Genomic DNA, 22,295 nt, shown 5'->3' with positions numbered 1-22,295 from the left:
AAAAAAGGTGTTTGGTGGAAAAACTTTTATTTCCAAGTTCAGGTTATAAAATGTTTTAAAATATAAAATTATGTAATAAATCTTGGAGAATTATATTAATTCACACAACTGAGTAATGGTTTCTTAAAGACATGTCTTTAACAAAGGTGAGTATACATGTTGGCATCTTAGTTTCTGTAATTACATTTGTGAAGGCACATTGCATATTTGGTATTTTAGATTTCTTATTTATTGAGATTATTGAAAATAATTCTCATGGCAATCATCAAAAATGCCTGTTTAAATATGCATTGTTAGTTTGTATCAGCAAATTAAAATGTAGAAGTACAAAAGCTGGAGATGTCAAAATGAGTGTAAGTATGAAGAGCATTTCCACGCAGTATGATCTAATGGCTAAGGTATTTACTTTAAGCCCTGACGTTCAATCCTAACATTCATTGTATTGTGAAACTATGGTCTAGTTAGTTAATCTATCTGTGCTCCAGTTTTTAAACCGTATTAAATCTCTGTAATTTCAAAGTTCTTAGTTGTGCCTTTCACACAGAAAGATGCTTCATAGAATAAAGTTCATTACTTGGGCCTGATATGCCAGCAGAACTTGCTTTATTGGCTATGTCTTACTAGGGGGCTCCACCCCCTGCTCGCTTCGCTCGCCAACCCCTGGTGTTGGGTAATTACAAATAGCATGATATATGTATGAGATATAGCATAGTGTGAAGGTGTAGATGACGCACATAGGAAGCAAAGAATAAACTGCATGGCACGGTGTAAAGATTTATTGGAAAATTTCCTTGTACACAACATTAGTAGTAAAGATGGTGTCTTGTCCTTGAATGAGTTTTCCTTGGCATGGATCATTTATAACCTTAACTTTAACGTCAGATGAACGGCGAACTCGTGAGAAGGCCACATAAAGTTGTCCATGTCCAAATACGGGCTCAGAGAGGTAGATGCCAACCTTGTCCATGGTTTGTCCTTGTGATTTGTTGATGGTCATGGCAAATGCAGGTTTAATGGGGAACTGTCGCCGTTTAAGTGTAAAAGGTAATTCTAGGTCAGAACTTGTAAGGTCAATTCTAGTAATCAGAACAGTATTGTTAGCATGTGATCCTGTAAGAACTTTTGCTTCAATAACATTGTGTATCATGGTGTTGACGACTAAACGTGTACCATTGCATAAACCCTGTTTAGTGTTAAGGTTTCTTAATAGCATGAATATTGTTCCGATTTTAAGGTTAAGATTGTGTTGTGGTAATCCGGCTGGGTTAATAGTGTTCAAATATTCTAAGGGGAAATTAAGATGGTCATTGTCGTCATCAGAGTCAACTTTGTCAGAGCTTAGAAAGAGCTGTGCCTCTTCAGGAAGTAATGCAATGACTTGGTTATTTATGTGATCAACATTAATATTTTTTGGACATAATATAGTACATTGTGTTAAAAGGGGTATTTGGTCTAATGAGATTGCTGTTCCAAATATCTCTGTAACTAAGTCGTCGCAGATAAAGGCTTGAGGAATTGTAATAATATCTGGGTGAAGTCCATCTGTATTGGTGAGTGTCCCATCTCCCAGTTGTGATAACCAATTGTTATATTCTGGATCTGGACATCGCATGTTTTGTACCAAGTGTATCTTTTGAAAGCAATGCCAATTGTCCGCGTATTTTAAGGTGGACTGAACAATAGCTGAGCGCATGGCATGTGGAACAATAGGTAAGCACTGTCTAAAATCTCCTCCTAATAAAAGTACCTTTCCTCCAAAGGGAATATTATTATTCATCAACGTTTGTAGAAGTTTATGAATGGTGTTGAGTAAGTGACTGGATGCCATTGTACATTCATCTATAATTAACAGTTTTGCAAGACGGGGCACGTCGTTGTATGTCCAGTATTTGGGATGTGTTGTTTTGGAACTGTAATCGCTTTGCTTGTGTTGTGTGAGAAGCCCGTTGTAGTCGCCGGCGTTCATTGTTTGTATTGAGCCTGGCCTGTTTTTGTATCTCGGTCAGTCGAGCTTTCTCTTTTTGGAGCCTTGCCTGCTTGTTTTCCGGCATTTCAGACGCACGTTGTAGACGTCTGCGTTCATTTATTTTGTCCCTTTGCTCCCGTTTTTGTATCTCTGTGACTCGAGCTCTTTCCTTTTGAACCCGTGCCTGCTTCGCTTCAGCACTTTGAGACGCGCGCTGCATGCGTCTACGTTCATTGTGTCTGTACATCTGGGCTCGTTTCTGTAACTGTGTTAGTTGAGCTTTGCGTTTTTGGAGCCGAGACATTTTTTGTTCCGCGGTTTCAGAAGCGCGTTGTAGGCGCTGACGTTTATTGTTTTTTTTCGTGTTTGTGGTCCCGTTACTCGAGCCGTATCGTTTTGTACCCGTGATCGTGAATTCATGACTTGTTTGTTCTTCATCGTTAGTAATATGGATAAGTAATAAGGAGGATCGCACTCACTGTTAATATGGAGCCTTTTCTGTGGTTGTACGGTTAATAGTGCATCATTGTAATGAGATTTACCTATGCTGTATAGTTTGAACGTGTTCAGATGACGTATGTTTAATACGGACATTTCGTTTCTTCGTATTATTACCCATCAGGTATCGCGCCTGTATATGTATTGTAGTCTGGTCTCTTGTTGTTTATGTATGACGTCGTTTGTTGGCGTGCGTTTTTTTAGAAGTGCGCGGAATGTGCTGTATAGTCTGTACGATGATTTCAGATGCGAGTTGTAGGCGAATGCTTCTATCGTAGTATCTGCCGTTTTCCGAAACACAAATCGCTTTCTGTAATATGTTGGGTTGGATGTGTGACCCTTTGAGGACTCCGTAGTCTGTTCCGTTTAACTGTGATGTGGGGATGTGAGTCCTCTTTTTCAGTACCATCTCGGGCTTGATTTGTGAAGTTTTGTGGACTCCTTAGACTGTCCCGTTTCACTGTTAGGCGGGGATAATCTGATTCAAATATGTTGTGTTGTCCGTATGTGTGGGGTTTTTGTATGATCTCGAGTGTTCGCTTTTGGTTGCTCTTCCGTTTTTGAGCCTCAATCTCGGGCTCGATGGGTGACCGTGTGTGGAGTCTGTAGTCTGTCCCGTTTCACTTTGGGGTGTGTGTCTGACTCCTCGTTTTTGTGTGATATGGGCACGTTGCCTGATTTCATATTTCTGTTAGTGGAGGGGTGCTTTGTGTGTCATGTCTTATTTATGTTAGTGTGTGAAATCCGTAGTCTGTCCCGTTTCGTGTGCCATGGGCTTTGTGCGGCGCTTGCGTGTGACTCCTTGTTTTTGTGTGCTAGAGGCGCGTTGCCTCATTATTTATTTCTGTTAGTGGAGGGGGGCTTTGTGTGTCGTGGGTCTGAATCCTCCTTTTTGTGTACGTCCCGTTTCGTCTGCTATGTCCGTAGTCTGTCCCGTTTCGTGTGCAATGGGCTTTGTGTGGCGCTCGCGTCTGACTCCTTTTTTTTTGTGTGCTAGGGGCGCGTTGCCTCATTTTTTATTTCTGTTTGTGGAGGGGGGCTTTGTGTGTCGTGGGTCTGAATCCTCTTTTTTGTGTGCGTACCGTTTCGTGTGCTATGTGGCGCTTGCGTCTGACTCCTTTGTTTTTGGTGTGCTAGGGGCGCGTTGCCTCATTTCTTATTTCTGTTAGTGGAGGGGTGCTTTGTGTGTCGTGGGTCTGAATCCTCTTTTTTGTGTGTGTCCCGTTTCATGTGCTATGGGCTTCATGTGGCACTTTGTGCCATGGGTTTGTGTGGCGCCCGTGTCTGACTCCTTTTTTTTGTGTGCTATGGGCGCGGCGCATCATTTCTTATTTTCCGGTGCTTGGAGGGGGGCTTTGTGTGGTGCCTGCGCACTACGTCTTTTGCGTCCACGGCCCATGTCCCTGCGTCCATCCGGTTTACCATTCTCGTTTAGTAATATGGATTAGTGGAGGGGTGCTTTGTGTGTCGTGGGTCTGAATCCTCTTTTTTGTGTGTGTCCCGTTTCGTGTGCTATGGGCTTCGTGTGGCGCTTTGTGCCATGGGTTTGTGTGGCGCCCGCGTCTGACTCCTTTTTTTTTGTGTGCTATGGGCGCGGCGCATCATTTCTTCTTTTCCAGTGCTTGGAGGGGGGCTTTGTGTGGCGCCTGCGCACTACGTCTTTTGTGTCCACGGCCCATGTCCCTGCGTCCATCCAGTTTACGATTCTCGTTTAGTAATATGGAATAATCCAGACTCATCTGAAAACAACCAGAAAACATGTAGCATAATTTTTTTTCCATTAGAAAGCTAGCCAGCTCATAACTTTTCTATGATGCTGGTGCAGGGTTTAGATCTGGTGAATTTAAAGGATAAACTTTAAAGTTGGGCTCACTTAAGTCTTTGTGTATCAAATAGGACACATTGTAAAGGATAGGGCTATTAGCACATTCCTGGGGGTCAGGAAAGTTAAGCATAAATACAGAGTGATTACTCTGATCCAATAAGAGAGATTAGCATTGAGCTTGCCTTCTAAGGAGACCAGCTCACCAAAACCGTATCAGGAAAATGCAGTCAGCTTGATTACCACAATGTAAGAATCCTTTACTACCAGGAACAAGCACTCAATCTAATAGGGTTGTTTCATCTTTTTTTTAACATGCTTTCTTCTGTTTGTAGACAACTTCATGAAGGATGTTTCACCCAACCTTATCACATTTCTTCAGTGTTTGCCCTTCATTGTGTGTTCTTGCTTACATGTATTTCCAGGTGTAATGAATGTTGTGAACATTACATCTCAACCTGCTCTATAGAGTTCCTTTTGCCTAAACTGACTGCTCACTTGTTATATTAAAGTTTACTTTAATTAAGAGTTGCTTTTCTTTTCAGCCAAACATCTCAAACTAACACGGAAATCACAGTTGTGGAATTGTGCTTTCCAACACTAGTCACCTGTTTCTGATGCTAAATTACCCTTTTGATTTCCATCCAAACCCATCTTTTATTGTTATACCCCTGCAGTAATGTCCAGTTGGCAGAATTTTACACAATAACACCAGCTAGCATTCTTAACCCTTTAACCGCCAACTCCCTAAATATTCCCCACGCCAGGCGAAATCTGAACAATTTTCGTTTTTTTACTTTTTTACATTTATTCAAGCAGTATTGACCACTAAATGTTGTGCAAGTTCTAGAAATGGGCAAACACATACAAATGGAGTACCAGTTATCCATCCAAATGGTGTACCCATTGTCCAATAGTGGTAGGGCAAGGTACACAACAATTTTCTCTGAAAGTCCAAAGTCCTTACATTCATCTGGCAACACTGCTGAAATACTACTCATAGGATCCTCTTTGCCAGTGTATACACGAAATCTATAAATGTAACCTGAATTCTCAGCTAAGCAAAACATCTTGATACCAAACCGTGCCCTTTTCAATGGTAGATACTGTCGAAACTGTAAGCGGCCCTTCCACAACAATAAACTTTCATCAACTGCAACTGACGGTCCTGGCATGTAGGGCAACTGAAATGTTTCAAATAAATGGTCAATCAAAGGACGTAGCTTGAACAAGCGGTCGCAGTTTGGATCTTTCTTATCTGGCTCATTTCTGTTGTCATTCAAATGAAAGAATTTCAGCAGCAAAGAGAATCGGTTACGTGTCATGATAGCTGCAAAAATAGGTGTTGCATACATAGGATCTGTAGACCAGTACATCTCAATATCTGGTTTTCTGATTATTCCCATCAACATCAAAATCCCAATGAATTTTTTCATTTCGTTTTCATCAGTGTCTACCCAAGCACGAACACGGGAATGTGGAGGTAAATTGGGATTTTTCTCAATAAACTGTGCTGCATACAGATTTGTCTGATGAACAAAATGTCTGATCAAATCAGGTGACACAAACAGCTCATAAAACTGCTCAGCAGTGTAATTGTTTACATCAACAGTAAAAGCCACACGTTGCCTCAAACGGATGCAGAAAAGGTAGTTCACCTCGGGCAGCAGCCCAGCTGAGATGCTGGGGATACACCCACTCATCGCCGTCATCCGATGCGTCTTCATTCACAGTATCATGCAGCGCACGTTGCTGCTCATCATTGTCGCTAAAATCTTCTTCAGAACTGCTACAATCATGATCAGAATTGTCCAAAATCGCCTGCAAAGCCTCACTTGAAGTCAGTTTACGTTTCGCCATATTCACAGCTGTCACTTCCGAATCACGTCACATAACCGGCCAAAACAACCACAGAGTTGTCGAAATACAATGTAGTAATAATACCCACGCCAAACCGTCAGTTATACTACGCACCAGGCATTCATATAACCATAGGCAAATGTGCCGGATAATTCCGGCAGTATGGCGTTAGCAATAAAACAACGATGCCGGATATATCCGGCAGAGGGCGGTTAAGGGGTTAAAGACAGTATTAAGCATGCTGGAGTGGCCACTCAGGGCCCTTACTTTTAGTATTCTTTATGTCATTTATTATCATTTTTCTGCATTTCAGAAAGCAATGATTGTCTTTAGGTTCACTATTGAGTGGGTCTTCTGTTAATATTTAGTCAAGAAAATGAGTGAGAGTATTTGAGAGTCTTGTCTGTCACTTTGGCTTGGGATATTACAAATCTGGATAGCCATGAGGTCTTTACTTAAAAGAAGGTTTAGACAAGTTTAACATTTTAGCATATAAATATTTGAAGAGCATGTTTCTGTGAGCAATAGTACAGTCCAACACAGCTGAAAGTGGAAGGGAGCTGGTCCATTTTCAACATATAAATAAGAACGTGGGTTTGTCTTTTAAACAAGTGTAACTTTATTTCTTTTTTGTGCATTGTGTTGCAACTCCAATCAATTGCAGGGTTTTAAGAGAGTGGATCAGCTCCACTGCCTGTAGTCAGCAACTACATTGACCCAAAAATAACCAAGATTCCCTGATTAAGAAGTAATTGGCAAAGTTATTAAACTGATAACCAGAAATGTCAAGCATTACAGCATTAAACAGTCAGGAGTCAAAATGATTTGATGAACTTTTGTTAAAAGGAAGAAGCTGAAAAACCAGTAATGTTGAAAATCTGAAATTCTTTTCTTAGATTTTAGAGTGGTGTGTCTTTCTTTTGTTTCCAGTCATTTTCAGTGCAGGAGGAGGATTGGTCACTTTTTAAAATAATAACAGTGTGACTCTGAATGTTAAGGCCTTCATTTCACTTTCACACTGTGCATCGTGGCTTCAAGCATGACCATGTCTTAAGTAACTAAGTCTTCTGACTGAAAAGGTAGACAGTAAAAAATGTTATGAACAATGTCCATGAGGAAAGGATGTTGTCTGTAACAGGCACTGGTCAATACTGGAAGTGAGAAAGGAAGTCCATAAAGCCAAATCATTAACCTGATATCAAAGTCAAAAGTGCAGAGTTAGTTTCTATTGTTGGGAGTCACAAAAAAAAAATAAGTATCGCAAAACTGAATAAGAATCAAATGTACAAGGTGATGTTTATATGGTCACATTCATGATGTCACCCACAATGCACTCCTGGTGCATCATGGGAAAGAGTGCCATGGAAACAACCATGCAACTGTCCTCAAATTGGTGCACAAAATGACAGTAGATAATAATAAACTTTTCAAAGAAACCACTGATCACAAAATAAGTAGTACCACTGAATTCCTTGTATCTGAAAACTTACTGTAAGATAGAATATGAAATTTTATCTCCAGAAGAAGACACAAAAATAATTAATAAAATGTACCATCATAAAATTCAGTGGATGTGGATTGTACAGTAGAACAGGACATATTTGTCTTGTCTCCAATAATTTCTCTTAGGAAGAATTTGTTTCCTTTCAAAATGTTACTAAGGGAGTGGATAGATTTATAAGGAAGGTGACCTTATTTCAAATTTTGCACTGCATTGCAACTCCTATAGGTTTCCATTTCAGAAAAGCTTTGGCAAGATGGTGGACATGGATATTGTGTTTTATGTCCATTGGACAAATGAGGGGCTTTCAAAGAGTGGAAGAAATTGATTTAATTGATTTTTAAGTGTGAAATACAATTAGCAAAATTTTAAACCACTATGACAATAGCAAATAATCTGATGATATGAAATGATGATATAAAAGCACAAATGTTCAAAGACAGTTTTTAGCTGAAAAGATTTGATATGTAAATGGGACTCTACTAGAGCAGGGTATCCAGTTAATAACTGTCAGACATGAATATATAAATAAGTAATTATCTACAGGAGTAACTGTGACATGCTAGCATAATGATTAGGGTGTAGTGCTATCATAGACATTGGTGACCACATACAGGACTAAAAACGGGTTGGGTGATATGTGGTAAAAGGATGGAGAGAATTAAAAACTGCTATTGAATGGCAAGAACACTAATGTAAATGTATTGTTTTAGTAAGGAAAATCTCTGTCTGTCTAGCTTAATCTGCCAAACAAACATTTTAGTTGCTAGCTTCCATAATGTTAAACCTTTGCATGCTTCTACTACACAGGTATTGCCTTAGAGGAACTGCTGAAAATTTGTTTTCCATTGATGAAGACACTGGAGAAATCAGAACTAACCAGTTGTTAGACAAGGAGCAGGACACAGACATCACGCTGGCAATTGTGGCACAGAGCAGAGGTAATGTCAGCGTACTAAACAAAAATTCCTCACAGTACATGTAATTATAGTAAGTAAGTGTGGATTGCAGCATTCAAGTGGGAATGGTCACCCCCAAATTTGAGCTGTCAATTTCTACTCTCTTGCATGTTCTTAGGGGCTGGTGATAAAACATAAAAATGAAAGTGAAGTCCACCTGCATGAGACACTCACACAATGGGATTCTGCCTTGTACCCACTGAAGTGCAAGTGGATTCATTCATGTCCACGTAGAGTTTGGTTCAATGGTTAACTATAATATACTGGGACCAAATTAAAGAAACAGGGCATCTATATGCTTGGTGAATGTAGAAGTGCAACATTTTTGATAATTGTTTTTATATTATTATAATGAGCATAATAAAGTAAAACAATATTTCTACAAAGTTTGTCATTCTTAACCTTGATGTGCACTCTCCATTTTTACCCTGTAAGCTTAAAAATTAAAAGCCAGCCCCCTTTATAATACTGTGTGTTGCTTTAGTGCAGATTAGGTGGGGAAGAACGCCTGCAGTAGAAAATCTTGACTTGTATATCCAACTCAAATCAATTTATCTTATATTAAGAATCCATACTCTCTAGCACTTAAAAATGTCCCCAACAAAGCACCATACATGCCAACCACAAGTGGAAGTTGAAATGTATGAATTGATTTATCCATCCATCCATTTTCTAACTTACCTATGCAGTTCAGAGTTGATGGAATCCACAGCAGAGGGATTTCATTTTATTTGAAAACTAATGCTATTAACAAGCAGTGCAGAATAAGACACGAAAAGGGAGCCAGGCATCCACTGTCAGTGATATAAAAAGTACTTGTGCTTGTTTGCTCATGTAGAATTTCCCAACAATAATACATATCATTGCATCCAGGTCAGATATATTTAGTGATCATAGAGAGGCCAATGAAATCATATTAGTTATCCCAGACCTGATATAATAATTTTCCATTGTATAGCCTGCCAGTGTTCAAAGACCTTCTGCCTCCTGATTCGCACACAAAACAGTTAAGCTGGCTGTGAGTCAGTGCTATGAATCCAGCAACAGTCCACACACCCACACATCCTTCAGCACTTTACACTTGTGAATAAAGAATAAATTCACCTAAGATCTGCTTCCCATCTAGAAGACCCTTTGCCTTCTTAGATGACTGGATATCCTTGGTGATCACGGCCAATGACAAGTCAGCCTTATTCTCATGGTACCAATTAATTACGCCAACACAGGTCACAACCTCATGACTCACATACCTTCTTCAGTCTTACACAAAGTTTGCCTTGGGAATGACGAGCTCACAAACAAAGAAAATGAGCTTTGCTCTCCCGCTGCTGCAGGAAATAGAGTAGATGTGCACATTTTATTTGAGTACAAATTCAAAACTTCCAATAAGATGCTACAGGAGATGAAAGTGGAAGAAATCCCATGGAAATCAATTCTTGTTAAGAGTCACTGCTGTGTGTAAGGAAGACGCAAATGCCCAAATTTGATGCATATGACAGCATGAAAGATGCTTACTCACACCTTTCAAGTAGGTGATACAGTGGATAATAGTAGTGTCTGATACCTCCTGGGACCTCAGTTCAATTCCTACCGTGAAAACTGTCTGTTTTGTCCACCTACAATGCTGTCTTTTGTTCATCCTACAGTTTTCTATGTTAATCAGTTTGTCTAATTTGGATGAGCATGAAAATGCAGGAGCAAGCGGGACGATTGTTTCCAGTTTAAAGCTTCTAACAGAGGAAGTGGATTCAGAATATAGACAGATGTTGTACCATAATGAAGTGTGAAATCCATCCATCCATCATCCAACCCGCTACAGTATATCCTAACTACAGGGTAACGGGGGTCTGCTGGAGCCAATCCCAGCCAACACAGGAGAAGTGTGAAAGGTCAACAGAAAAATCTTTTTTAGATGCTGAATATGAGAAACAAAAGTTGAATGCATGAGCATTCAAACATGATCTGAAGTTGAATTATGTGCTAGTCTTAAAAGTGTTTAATCTTTTATCTAAAATTGCCCAAAGAGCAATATCTAGCCATCCATGGAAAATCAGGGTGGAGGGGAAAGAACTCGGTAATGTCCAGGCAGTGGTCTGGCCTGGGCCCTCATTTATAAAACTTGCATACACACAAAAACAACCTTGAAATGTATGTTGTGGCGGATGGCCGGGGGACATGCCGGGATGCCCCTTCACTGTATTTTTATGGGGAGCAGCCCTGGACGGTGCAATACCTCCCCCTGGACGCTGGATGACTGCCCCCTGGGCTGAAGTGCTGCCTCGGTTTCCCGCAGGGCTCCATGGGAATTGGAGTTGGGTGCAGCCCTGTTGGGTCCCACAGGCGCCGCCAGGGGGTGCTGCAGCTGGGACTCCTGAACCCGTCTGGGCAGCATATTCGCCACACCCGGGTGCCCATTAAAAGGAGCCAGCAACCACCACTCAGCGGTCAGAGTCTGGAGGAGGAGGACAAGGTTGTCTGGGAGGTTTGGTGGTGCAGAGAGAGAGAGAGAGCATGTTTTGGTATTGCTGTATTGGTGCTTTGGGACTGTGTTGTGGCTGGGGGACACAGGGAAGGCGTGCCCTCCAGCTGAAGAAAAATAAAAGTCTTTTTATTTTGTACATGCCTCCATGTCCATCTGTGTAGGGTCAGGTGCCTATAAAGAGTCTTTTGTTACAATGTACACAACATTCTGCACAAACATTGGGATTTATAAAATAAAAGTTGTCAAGAGAACACGCAAATGTTTAAGTCAGCCCTGACCCATCTGTATGCAACATTTTGGAGAAATTGGGAAATGAAGACATAATTAATCAAGCTGGGAAATGCAGACAAAACAGCTAAATGATGACTTGTATGAATAATAACTGAGGAGGAGGAGGTTAGGAGCATGCGGTGATACAGTGCATTGCCACACCCACTACATGACAGATCAACTCAGGATCCCAGATTAGGACCCAAGTGCAGCCATGCAATGGGTGACACCTCGGCACCACACTAGGTCAGATGGAGTGGAACAGTGTGAGGTTTTTTATGGAGGCTAAAGTGCCAATTCTACCACCAATCCCCAGGTTTTTCCCTGCATGTTGGAGGGCAAGTCAGAAGTATAGTATCTCAGCTAAGCTTCACTCCTTCAAGCCCATTGTGCTGAAGCCATTAACCGACCAGCAAGGTGCTACATCGAGTTCTCGTGTGGTGTGGGTGCTCATACATAAAACATAACACATTTTGCCAACATAAAAACACAATTTGCAGCAGTGTCCAGTTCTCCTAACGTAATGGGAGCACTTTACTGCCCTCATATTTCAACAAGAGCACCTACCAATAATGAAGCTGCTTTTGCAAACCGTAAGCTGTTACATTTCATTAACACTAGAATCCCTGAAGCCTACGATAAAACTCATAATCGCGGCCCACCTTAAATCCCTTCACACCTTTCCATCAGCATCTTTTGTTTTGTAAAAGTGTCAATCAGCACAAGCAACAAGCAGCCTGCTGTCCCTTCCCCCGCCTTGACAGAGCTAAGCTCGTGGGCAGCAACTTCTCCCAGCTCAAGCCAAGACTCCATATCTGCATGTAAGATCTAGAGTTGTACAGAGTAAATAATATACTGTAGTATATCATTATTTGGAATACATGCATTTCATGTGTGTTCCATGTCTACAAAGATCTGGGTAAGTGTAGGATGAAAGGAAATCCGAGAAATGCAAGAAAAGCTGAACACATACCTAAAGCAGAAACTTTTATCATGTTATACTAATAACGATGTAAAGTGTATAATGTGTGAAGACTTTAGTCCAGTTGAGCTCTGTCGAGGCAGCGATGGGATAGTGGGCTGCTTGTGCTGATCAACACATTTACAAAACATTTACACATGTACCAGCCAATGAAATTCTGCAGCATCATGACTGCATATGTATGAAGCTGATTTGCATGTTGTATATATAGGTGTTTCAGGGTGGTGCCTGCAGTACATTCATGTTTGCATATTTACAAGGTGATTATGAAATTTTAGCTGCTTATTTTATGTCTTAAGTGGCTTGTCATCTTATTACACATGCATACATGGCATGTCTAATGATCAAAATGTTTGACTGAACTGCCTTCAAACTATCTGACTTGCACTTTTGGTGTTTCCAACAGAAAATTCCTCCTTGTCGGCTACAGCAATACTGAAGATTATCTTGGTAGACGTAAATGATAACCCCCCCACTCTGATAGGAGACTACTCAGACCAGTACTTGTGTACACCACAAAGAGAAGGCCAGGCTATCCTCCTTAAAGCATCAGATCAAGATGAGCACAACGGAAACTTGAAATTTTCACTTGTAAATGATCCAAATACAGTTCGTAACTGGAGGTTGGATCGCGTCAATGGTAAGTTGGGGGAGAAAATGAGAAAAGTGGGTTGAGGGGACAAAAGAAATCTTTAGTAGGTATAGTTATTTATGTACACTTCAGAAAACAAATCATAAAACATTTAAAGACTTTGATTATTGGCCCATTTCTTTTAGATCAGCAGACTATATATACAGTATATATATATATATATATATATATATATATATATATATATATATATATTGTAACAGTTCGAGTATTTGTCCACCTCTTGAACCCTCAGGTACCACTCTGAACACGAGGTAAAAGAATAACAACTATTTATTTTGTTATTAAACTGTGCACAAAGCACCCTCCACTCCACACTCATATAAATCACAAATACTCTTTCAATAAACCAATCCTCCTCGCCCAGACACTTCGCCACCCTACCTCCCAGCTCAGCTCAGTGTCTGGGCTTTCCCATAGTCCTTTCCCAATTGTCCATCACAATTCCCCCCCCTTAGCGATGACAACTGGGGCGGAGCGTCGATTCCCGCAAAGGACGTCTTCCTCCAGGAGGACGCTTTATCCGGACCGTGGTTCTGTTGTCGAGATCCCCCAGCGAACCTTGGGGGAACGGTGTATCTGCTATCCCACCGCTCCCCTGTCCTCCGGAGACAACTTCTCCACACGTGGCCCGGTTGCCGGCAGTTGTAGCACCGCCGACGTCCTCCTGGTGGCCTGTCTTCCCGAGACCTGAAACATCTCGGGAATTCGGTCAGCTCCACCCTTTCCTCCGCCAAGGAGGGGTTAACGGCCGCTTTGCTGCTCTCCGCCCTTTTCTTTACCCTGTCAGGAGACCCGCGTTTAATTTCGGGGATCTCCTGCTTTCTCTGGGGCTTGTGCACAGCGTGAGGCTCTCTATGGAAAAGAGAGAGCCTCTTTGCTGTTTGCACGCCCGTTGTCCTGGGTAATTTCGGAGGCGGCGTCATTAGTACCGTATTGCTCCAGGTAACAGCACTATTCAGCTGTACTGGGGAGATCGGCACTTCCCCCGCCCCTTCGGTAACCAACGGTAACGCCCTATTTTCACCGGTCGGGGTCTGGAATGGCGACTCGCTCCGGAAGGCCACGTTACACGCCTGCCTCCGAACGATCGCTTCCTCCCCCGACCAATCAGTCATGGTAGCATGCTCAATTGTCGGGTTCACAGTGCTTTGACACCCGCTACTAATTAAACGTGGTGTCGGCTCGCACTGTGTCCCATTATTATATACGGTACAGAAATCACTCACCTGTACCGCCGAATCAATCGAGGTCGGGGCTTCGTGGCCTAATCGTCGCAGGTACTCCATTAGCCCTTTCAACAGCGCTTCGGCTGTAGCTCCCAGCTCCTCCACACGCTCCTTTAGTTCCTCTAGAGTCTGTAAGAAAGTGTAAAGGGGCTCGAGACACCCACTCCCGGGTTATAGGGCACGCAAGAGCCCACTAGCCCCCCCTACAGCGACTCCCGGTGGTCCCCAAGGTATCCAGCAGGGCTGTGTATAAAAACTACAAAGTCCATGAGGCCCTGCTGGAACTCGGGGCACCATCATGCTGTCCGGAGGGCTCCTCCTAGCGGCCTGGGGGTGGCGACCGGAGTCTGTAGCCGGTTGTCCATCACAATATATAATGAATTTTCTTTATTTACCAATAAAAGCTCCACTGTGATAACTTGATGAGAGGGTGCTCTGCCCAATATTTACTCCTGTTGTCGCAGATAAGCCCTTGATCCACCTCTCGGACCCTCAGGTACCACTCCAACCACGATGTAAAAGCACAATACTTCTTTATTTTTCTCCTGTACAGTGCACAAAGCACCCTCCACTCCACACTCATATAAACACAACAAATCACCAATACAATACTCTTCCTCCTCGCCCAGACACTTGCCACCCTACCTCCCAGCTCAGCTCAATGTACTGGGCTTCCCAGAGTCCTTTTATACACCCTGACCCGGAGGTGTTCCTGCCCAATCAGTCCACAGTTCCTTATTCCTTCCGGGTCAGGGTAAACAGTCCTTTTCTTCAACCCGGGAGCACGTCGTATCTTCCTGTCACGTGACCATGACGTACTCCCGGGTTATAGGTCACATAAGAGTCCTCCTACAGCGACTCCTGGTGGCTCCCAAGGTATCCAGCAGGGCTGTGTATAAAAACTACATAGTCCATGAGTCCCTGCTGGAACTCGGGGCACGTCCACGCTGTCCGGAGAGCTCCTCCTGGCGGCCTGGGGGTGATGGCCGGAGTAAGAAGCCGGCAATCCACCACACTGTCTTGTATTCAAAGCACATGGATTGGCTTCATTTCACCCTATGCTGGAAAAAAGATTTCTTAAAATGGATTGATGGATAATTCACACATTCTGTTACCCAAACCACTTATCCCATACATGCATTTCAAAGTATTGTTACGGGTTCAAATGCTGTAACCATTACATAATGACAACAAATGTAGTTGCCTTTTATGATATTTCTATTTGAAAAGGTTGGCATGTAGCTGATAGCACAAATACAACAAGGATAAATGTGAAATGTTAACATAATCATAAAGCCAAATGAACACGCACTATTTATTTTACCCCAGCAAGTTTGGATATACATGAACATTATTATAAGGGTGATGGCTAATGACTTAGTGCCCACTTTTGAAAACCACTTAATACTTCTTTCTGATCTCCCATTGTTCTATTTTCTCCCTCTGTCTTGCCAGGTCTGTCACTTGACCTCTTATCAATGAGCCTTTGCTCCTGACTTTAGACATTTTCATTTATGGTAAATAGCCAAATACAAAAGTTAAGGGTTTTATTGGATGGCTAGAGGCTCATAATCAAACACCTAAACCACTGTTTACATTTAAAAAACCAGGCATCCAGTTTCCTGCCTTAACCTCTGAAGAACAGGCCCCTGATTTATTCCTCCTGAATGTTCATGATCTACCCAGCTGGAAAGTCAAATTCTTATTATTACCCTCCTGGTTTCATTTTTGTCCTGTTACCTAAAATGTAATTTTATTATTTTATAATGGATAATTGTCTAAATACATTTTCCTGCTGAGGTAGAATGGTGGCCAGAGTGTAACATACTAATTTTATACAATGTAAATATTTGAACTGCATGATCTTCTACACTAAAAGCAGCTTTATTTTACAGAGAAAAAAAAAGAAAAGAACAGCTCTTCACTTATGTCTGTAATTATTGCTAGAGTGGCAATCTAACACGTCACCAGACTTACTTCTGTCATCGAGGTGTCTGCAGATTGATATTGATTTCTCAAGAGGCTTTTTGTGATCTTTCCTCAAGGTTGCAATAAAGAGGAAGCAGTGTTCAGCTGGAATGTATAATTAAATTTTTTTTTATTATTGCAACGTCATCATCGAGTCATACACACTGATTGTAAATGAGATTGGTCGTTTGCGGTTCTTGACCGAAAGATGGGTGTTTAATTTCTCTTGAGTAAGAACCCTTTCAGATAACTGCGCATCAGTGTGTCATTGTGCTCCTAAATTAGCCTGAGATGACAGCTCAAATGACGATAAGGAAATAAATCAATATATTCTTCTCAAACTATATTATAAGGGAATTAATCCCATAAATAATGTGATTAAAATGCTCAACGTTACATTTATTTGAAGAAAATTATATATACGTTGTTTTCTACCCATACCTTTAAATTGACCCCATGTCAGTGCGGACTTGTGTGTGAGTAGGCATTGCAACATGCTGGCATTTGTTCCTACCATACACCTGATTCTTCTTATTCCAGCCCCTCTGACCCTGAAATGAATTAGGTAGATTTGAGAATGTTAGATTTTTTATAACAAAAAATATTGTATATTGTAAACCTATCCTCAAGGATAAGTTTTACTCAATTGAAGTTTCATCTGCTAGGTTAAAATGATTACATATTCTTACTATTGAGTTTCATGAAGGCTACGGAAATTAGGGTTCACTATCTCGGTGGAGTGGATTAGTTCTACACATGCTCATCTTTATTTTCTTCAGGTGTTGTGATTTCCTACCACATCACACAGAAATTCAGGTTATGTTAAGTGATGATTACAAATTGGCCTGAAGTGAGTAAGTGTACCCTCAGACAGACAGAAGGCCATGTGGGCTTCTATTCAACACTGTCAAGACAGGTTTCTCTGATCCTGTAATGTCAAAGCTACTTCAGAAAATAGATGGGCAGCAATACCTAACACAACCTAACTTTATTAAATATACACATCCAGTATACTGCATATATATAAATATGTCATATGCAAACTCTGGAATCGCAAGAGGAGGTTTTAGATTGGGTGACACCACTGACATACTCAAATAAGAGTTAAATTTGAGCACATGCACACTTTATTAACTTATTAACAATACCATTGGTGTAATGAAAGTCATATTTCATAACAAAGTCAAGTTTACACATTTGATTTGAGCATTGGTCACTTTGTTTATTAGATGTGACCAGCCAGTTCTGAGAAGGACTCCTCAGTTGTTTAAAGCATTAACAACAACTTCAGTTCAAATTACTTTAGTTCCATGATATGAATTAGAATACATTTTACATACCTGTTAGATTTCATGTTTCAATGGAGAGAGCTGACTCTAATACTTGGTATAATATTTTAACATTATATTGCACTAAAAAGCAGCATGGGTAATAAATATGAAATTATAGTCAGTTTGATGGTGAAACTGCTGTATATTCAAATACTAAATAACCTACTGGCTCTTGTGGGAAATGACACTCACTCTTTGGAGAGGAGCACTTTCAGCAATAGATTGAAGATCCAAGTGCACAGCCACAGAGAACACCAAATGATGCAATTTCTACCAGCACCCATTACAAGCTCCTTTTGCCTGTGTGGGTGTGAAGTTGATCTTTTACTCTCTTAAATGTTGAGCTTTTCCTCAGTCTTTTTTTTCCTTGAGTATTTCCTATTATATGACTACTGTTTTAACTTTTGTACTTTCTACTTATCCATCAAATTTATTTCTTTTTTAGAATCGATGCTACATTTTTCAGTAAAAAGTGAATCTATCTATCTATCTATCTATCTATCTATCTATCTATCTATCTATCTATCTATCTATCTATCTATCTATCTATCTATCTATCTATCTATCTATTATGGAGATTCCAAATTATCTTTGATACTGCATAATTCACTTTGATGAAAATCATTTGTTATAGGTAAACATTTATGCCAATTAAACTAAGAGGCAGACCATTCTATTTTTTATGGCCTTGATTGTTGAATGTGAAGGTTAAAGTTATATAATGTTGTGTCAGTTAAATGAAAAAAGTACAAATATAAATAAGAGCAATGTGACCATCACTACAAATATAAAACCCCTTGCGTTCCAATGATGATCCTAGCTATCTACCCAAAGTCCGTGGAGGAAATGCCATAGAAGGCTGCTGTAAGTGACTGCATGTGCAGACAATGCATGGTCCATAAAAACAGTCATTTTGATTTCAAAATGTTGAATAGGAATGCTCCCCTGTAGACACCTGACATCAGACAGCACCATATTGAGAGTGTCAACAGCCAGAGCACTAGCTGTGCTAGAGCCAGCGCTGCTATTGCTAGAAACATTATGACCTGAACAAGTCCAGGGATTAGGTTTGTAAACAGGTCCACTACTTCAACTGAGGTTATCTAAAGAACAGGGATAATTTTCTTGTACTTCTATTTTTTGTTTTGTCTTTAACATAGCACCAAACATCAGTTTTCCATTTTACGATCTTGTAATTATGAAAATATGTGAAATCTCAGCTTATTTAGTACTAGCCGACGCCCGCCGCAGCATACGACGGTGTAAGAATAGTAATGGAAAACGGTGAGAAAGGAATTCAAGAAGAAATAAATACTTCTTGAAAGACGCAGTGTGCATGTAGAATTTCCAGCCAAGCAGGATTACATGTGAAAGTGATAAATAAATCAGGCTTTCCGAATTTACGTACTATGGCCATGGCATCCTGATAGTTTTGTTGCATGTATCTTGGACTTCATGGAAATGTGGATGGTAATATGATCATTTTACCTACACGTACGTTGTTATTTTCAGCATTTGCTTACAGTGCATCTAATAGTTCCACGCGCAAATCTTGTTGAAGTAATCTGATATAGTTGAGATGCGCACCCTCTGTTTTAACATACGCATCTACAACGTACTGTTGAAATAGTTTGCCGCTGGAGTGCAAAATACTAAATGTATTCCTCATTGCTAATCTGTATGCATAAAATTGGCATTGAGTAAGCCTTATTCGCTTAGCGGTTCTTTTATCGGGAACATGTTGTAAATCTTTGTGCCAGCCAATGTCTCCGTAAAGGAATAAAAGTGGGTAAAGCATAGGATCGCAATTCATATTGAGTGTGGAAATCTGTTTACAGGAGTTGCCTATGGGATAGATGCAAATGTCCCTTTCGGCCAGCGGTTCGCATCGGTGTGACATGTCAGGGCATTGTATCGTCGTAAATCCTGCCTAGGGTTTTCCTTGAAAACCATTCGTACAGATGCTGTTGGATTGGACTGAGCGATTTCATGCATGTGTTTGTATTATTTAGCGAAGGGGTTGATTGTTCTGAGCATGGAATCTAGCTGGAGAAGTACATTTTCGCTGCATGCAGAGTTTGCTTTATTTTGTAAGTGTACTTCAGTAGCTTGTGCTGTGTCAAAAACATACAACTGTCCATATCCTGGAGAGATAGAAGTGTTAGAGTATGTTGAAGAGATTTGGTGATAAATTTTCCCGTGTATTTTAAAACAGTATGGTCCGTGGCCAGGAGGTTGAGTTATCTGTGCACCCATGGAAGCAAATGCTAGAGAAGAGTTGTATTCTCGAATGTGTTCATGATAATTTTTAGCTTCTGATGTTTGCTGTGTAAGAAGCTGTTGTAAAGACACAGGTGGCTCCCACAAAACGTGGTAAAGCTACTATACCGTCGTGGCAGCACCTCGAGTACTTGTTGGATGTATTATGCTCAGCAGGCTAGTATAGTGCATGACATGGAAGAGGATGAATAGGAATTAAGAAATGCTGTGTCGGCTGCGTGTGGGCGGGACCGGTTTTGAAGTGGAAGCAGGACGAACCAGATGAGAAATATATATAAGAGATCTTCTTTTAGTGCAGCCCCAGGTTGATCTTGTCAGTATTTAAATTTCATGGTTTTTTTTGAGTCAGAGCATCTGCAATAAGTTTCTCTTTTCATCATTAAGAGTCCTAATTTTGGACATTTCGGCTGATGAAAGTGTTTGAAGTTGTAAGAGGATTATTGTATACAATAATAAATGTTTGTAAACGAGTGATACGGTGGATAGCACTGCTGTCTCCCGGATCATGTGCACTGGATTTGAATTTTGAATGAAGTTGACCTGTTCTGCCAATGTCTATATTAAGCTTTTCTCTGGGTTTTCTGTTTTCCACTTTCATTGTAAAGACATTTATGTCATATTAATTGTTGATTTTAAATTTATGAGTTATGCTTCTGAAATAGGTTCTGGCACCACACAACCCAGAATTAGATTAAGCTGATTTATAAATGTTCTTTTTTTTGGTAAATGTCATTTTTTAATGCAATCAAATGTAAAATACTTGATTTTTAATTTATCTATGTGCATTCCATCAAGTTTAATCTTTGAATATACCTATTTGGGTCAAACCATAAACCAATTGCTGTATATTACTTGTATAACAGATTTAAATTAACAGTGAAGTGCTGCTACCCACTCATTACTTTACATTAGCCTCTGGGGTCATCAGAATATTTCTGCAGCTTAGCAGGTTAAAGCTTTCGCTTTTCTACGGCTTGCCTGGATGGCTTAAAAAGACGTTGTAGGTTTCATTCAATGAAGAGACCAAATTCATTTTGTTAGGCATTGTGCAAACCTCCTGACACTGCATCTGTAAGTGTCTAATCGATATGTGATTTGTACAGGTGTGGTATAACAGCTCAGTATTTAGAGTTCCACCTTTATAGAGTCTTGGCTTTGAACCCCAGCCTAGGCAATCTCTGTGTTTGTACATTCTCTCTGTCTCTCTATAGACTTTTCTTTAGTCTCTGTACTTTCTCTGAACATCCAAAAGAAATACAAAGCAGATGAACTGGCAGCTCTTAATTTGTGCAGAATGAATGAGTATGGGTGTTGTGGTGGGCAGCTGTGGGCTGTGCCCAGCCGGGATGCCAAGAAGGTCCGAGAGAGGGACTATGCCTACCCCAGACCACGAGAGGGCAGCTGCCCTGGTTTGTGTGGGGGCCACAGGAATTGAGTATGGAAGCTCAATCCTATATGGGCCAGTGGCCATCGCCAGGGAGCGCCTGGATGAGTAAGGAGCCCTGGACGTCAGCACTTCCGCCACACCCAGAAATGCTGACAGAAGAAATACCAGAGACAGCCGGAGTGCTTCCACCAGGACACCAGAAAGTGCCGCAGGAAGCTCATCAGGGGGCACCTGGAGCACGTCTGGGTGGAAATAAAAGGGGCCGCCTCCCTCCGGTCGTGAGCTGGAGTCGGGTGGAAGAGGACGAAGCTCGGAGAAGAGGAGTATAGGCGGTGAAGGCAGGACTTTTGAGAGGCCTGGACTTGAGGGTGTTTGGTGATTGAGACACTGGGTTGTGTGCAAGACTTTATTTATTGTAAATACTGTAAATAAACGTGTGTGGTATTGAACCATCTGTGTTTGCCTGTCTGTGCCGGGGCTGATTCTCCACAGTGTTTACGTGAATATGAGACGCACTGGCCTCCCACCACCCTGCTAATGATTTTCGTTTGCCTCAGCCCCAGTTTCGTTGGAACAGACTCTGGTCTTTGTGACCCAGAAATGGGTAAAGTGGGTTAGAAATGGAAAGAACGAAAAGCATTTACATAACTGTTGCACACAAATCTATCGTAATAAAAAGCAGTATAGTCTGGCTTGCTGTTGAATCATATCATAAATATGTTTATTTAACACAATTAAAGAGCAAGAAAGTTGAACCCCAGCTGTTTTGAACTATAAAGAGATTGATCAACTGACTAACTGAAAGCACTCTTTGGCCCACGCACATTCATAGGCAATTTATGAGCATAAGTAATGTCGTTAAAATGAGGCCATTTAACTGTGTTCTCTTTGCCCAGTATTTCCAAGGCTCTCATCCTATTTGTTAGATGTACTGCCATCCACCACTAAAATGTACAATTGGGAAATGTCCAGAGATAACCTCTGGATGTCCTTAATTACATGTTTAGTCATATAACATGAAGCCTAAGAGCTCAGCTTGTGCTATATTATCAGGTTTAGATTCCTTGTCATTTATAAGGAAGCTTCTTTGTGTTTTCCATTTCCAGAA

The 22,295-nt window shown here is 41.0% G+C and overlaps 1 protein-coding gene across 1 annotated transcript in view; it reads left to right on the top strand.

Annotated features, from left to right (window-relative positions):
- The window catches only part of cdh16 (cadherin 16, KSP-cadherin), a 175,563-nt gene that overhangs the window by 138,475 nt on the left and 14,793 nt on the right, over nt 1-22,295 (top strand). The window contains exons 14-15 of the mRNA XM_051932212.1: nt 8,458-8,588; nt 12,747-12,980. Coding sequence (XP_051788172.1) covers nt 8,458-8,588; nt 12,747-12,980 — 365 coding nt within the window. The remainder of the gene's footprint in view (nt 1-8,457; nt 8,589-12,746; nt 12,981-22,295) is intronic.

This window comes from Erpetoichthys calabaricus, chromosome 9, assembly GCF_900747795.2.
Source record: "Erpetoichthys calabaricus chromosome 9, fErpCal1.3, whole genome shotgun sequence".
NCBI classification, from domain to species: Eukaryota; Metazoa; Chordata; class Cladistia; order Polypteriformes; family Polypteridae; genus Erpetoichthys; species Erpetoichthys calabaricus.
This window is presented reverse-complemented; position numbering and strand designations above follow the sequence as displayed.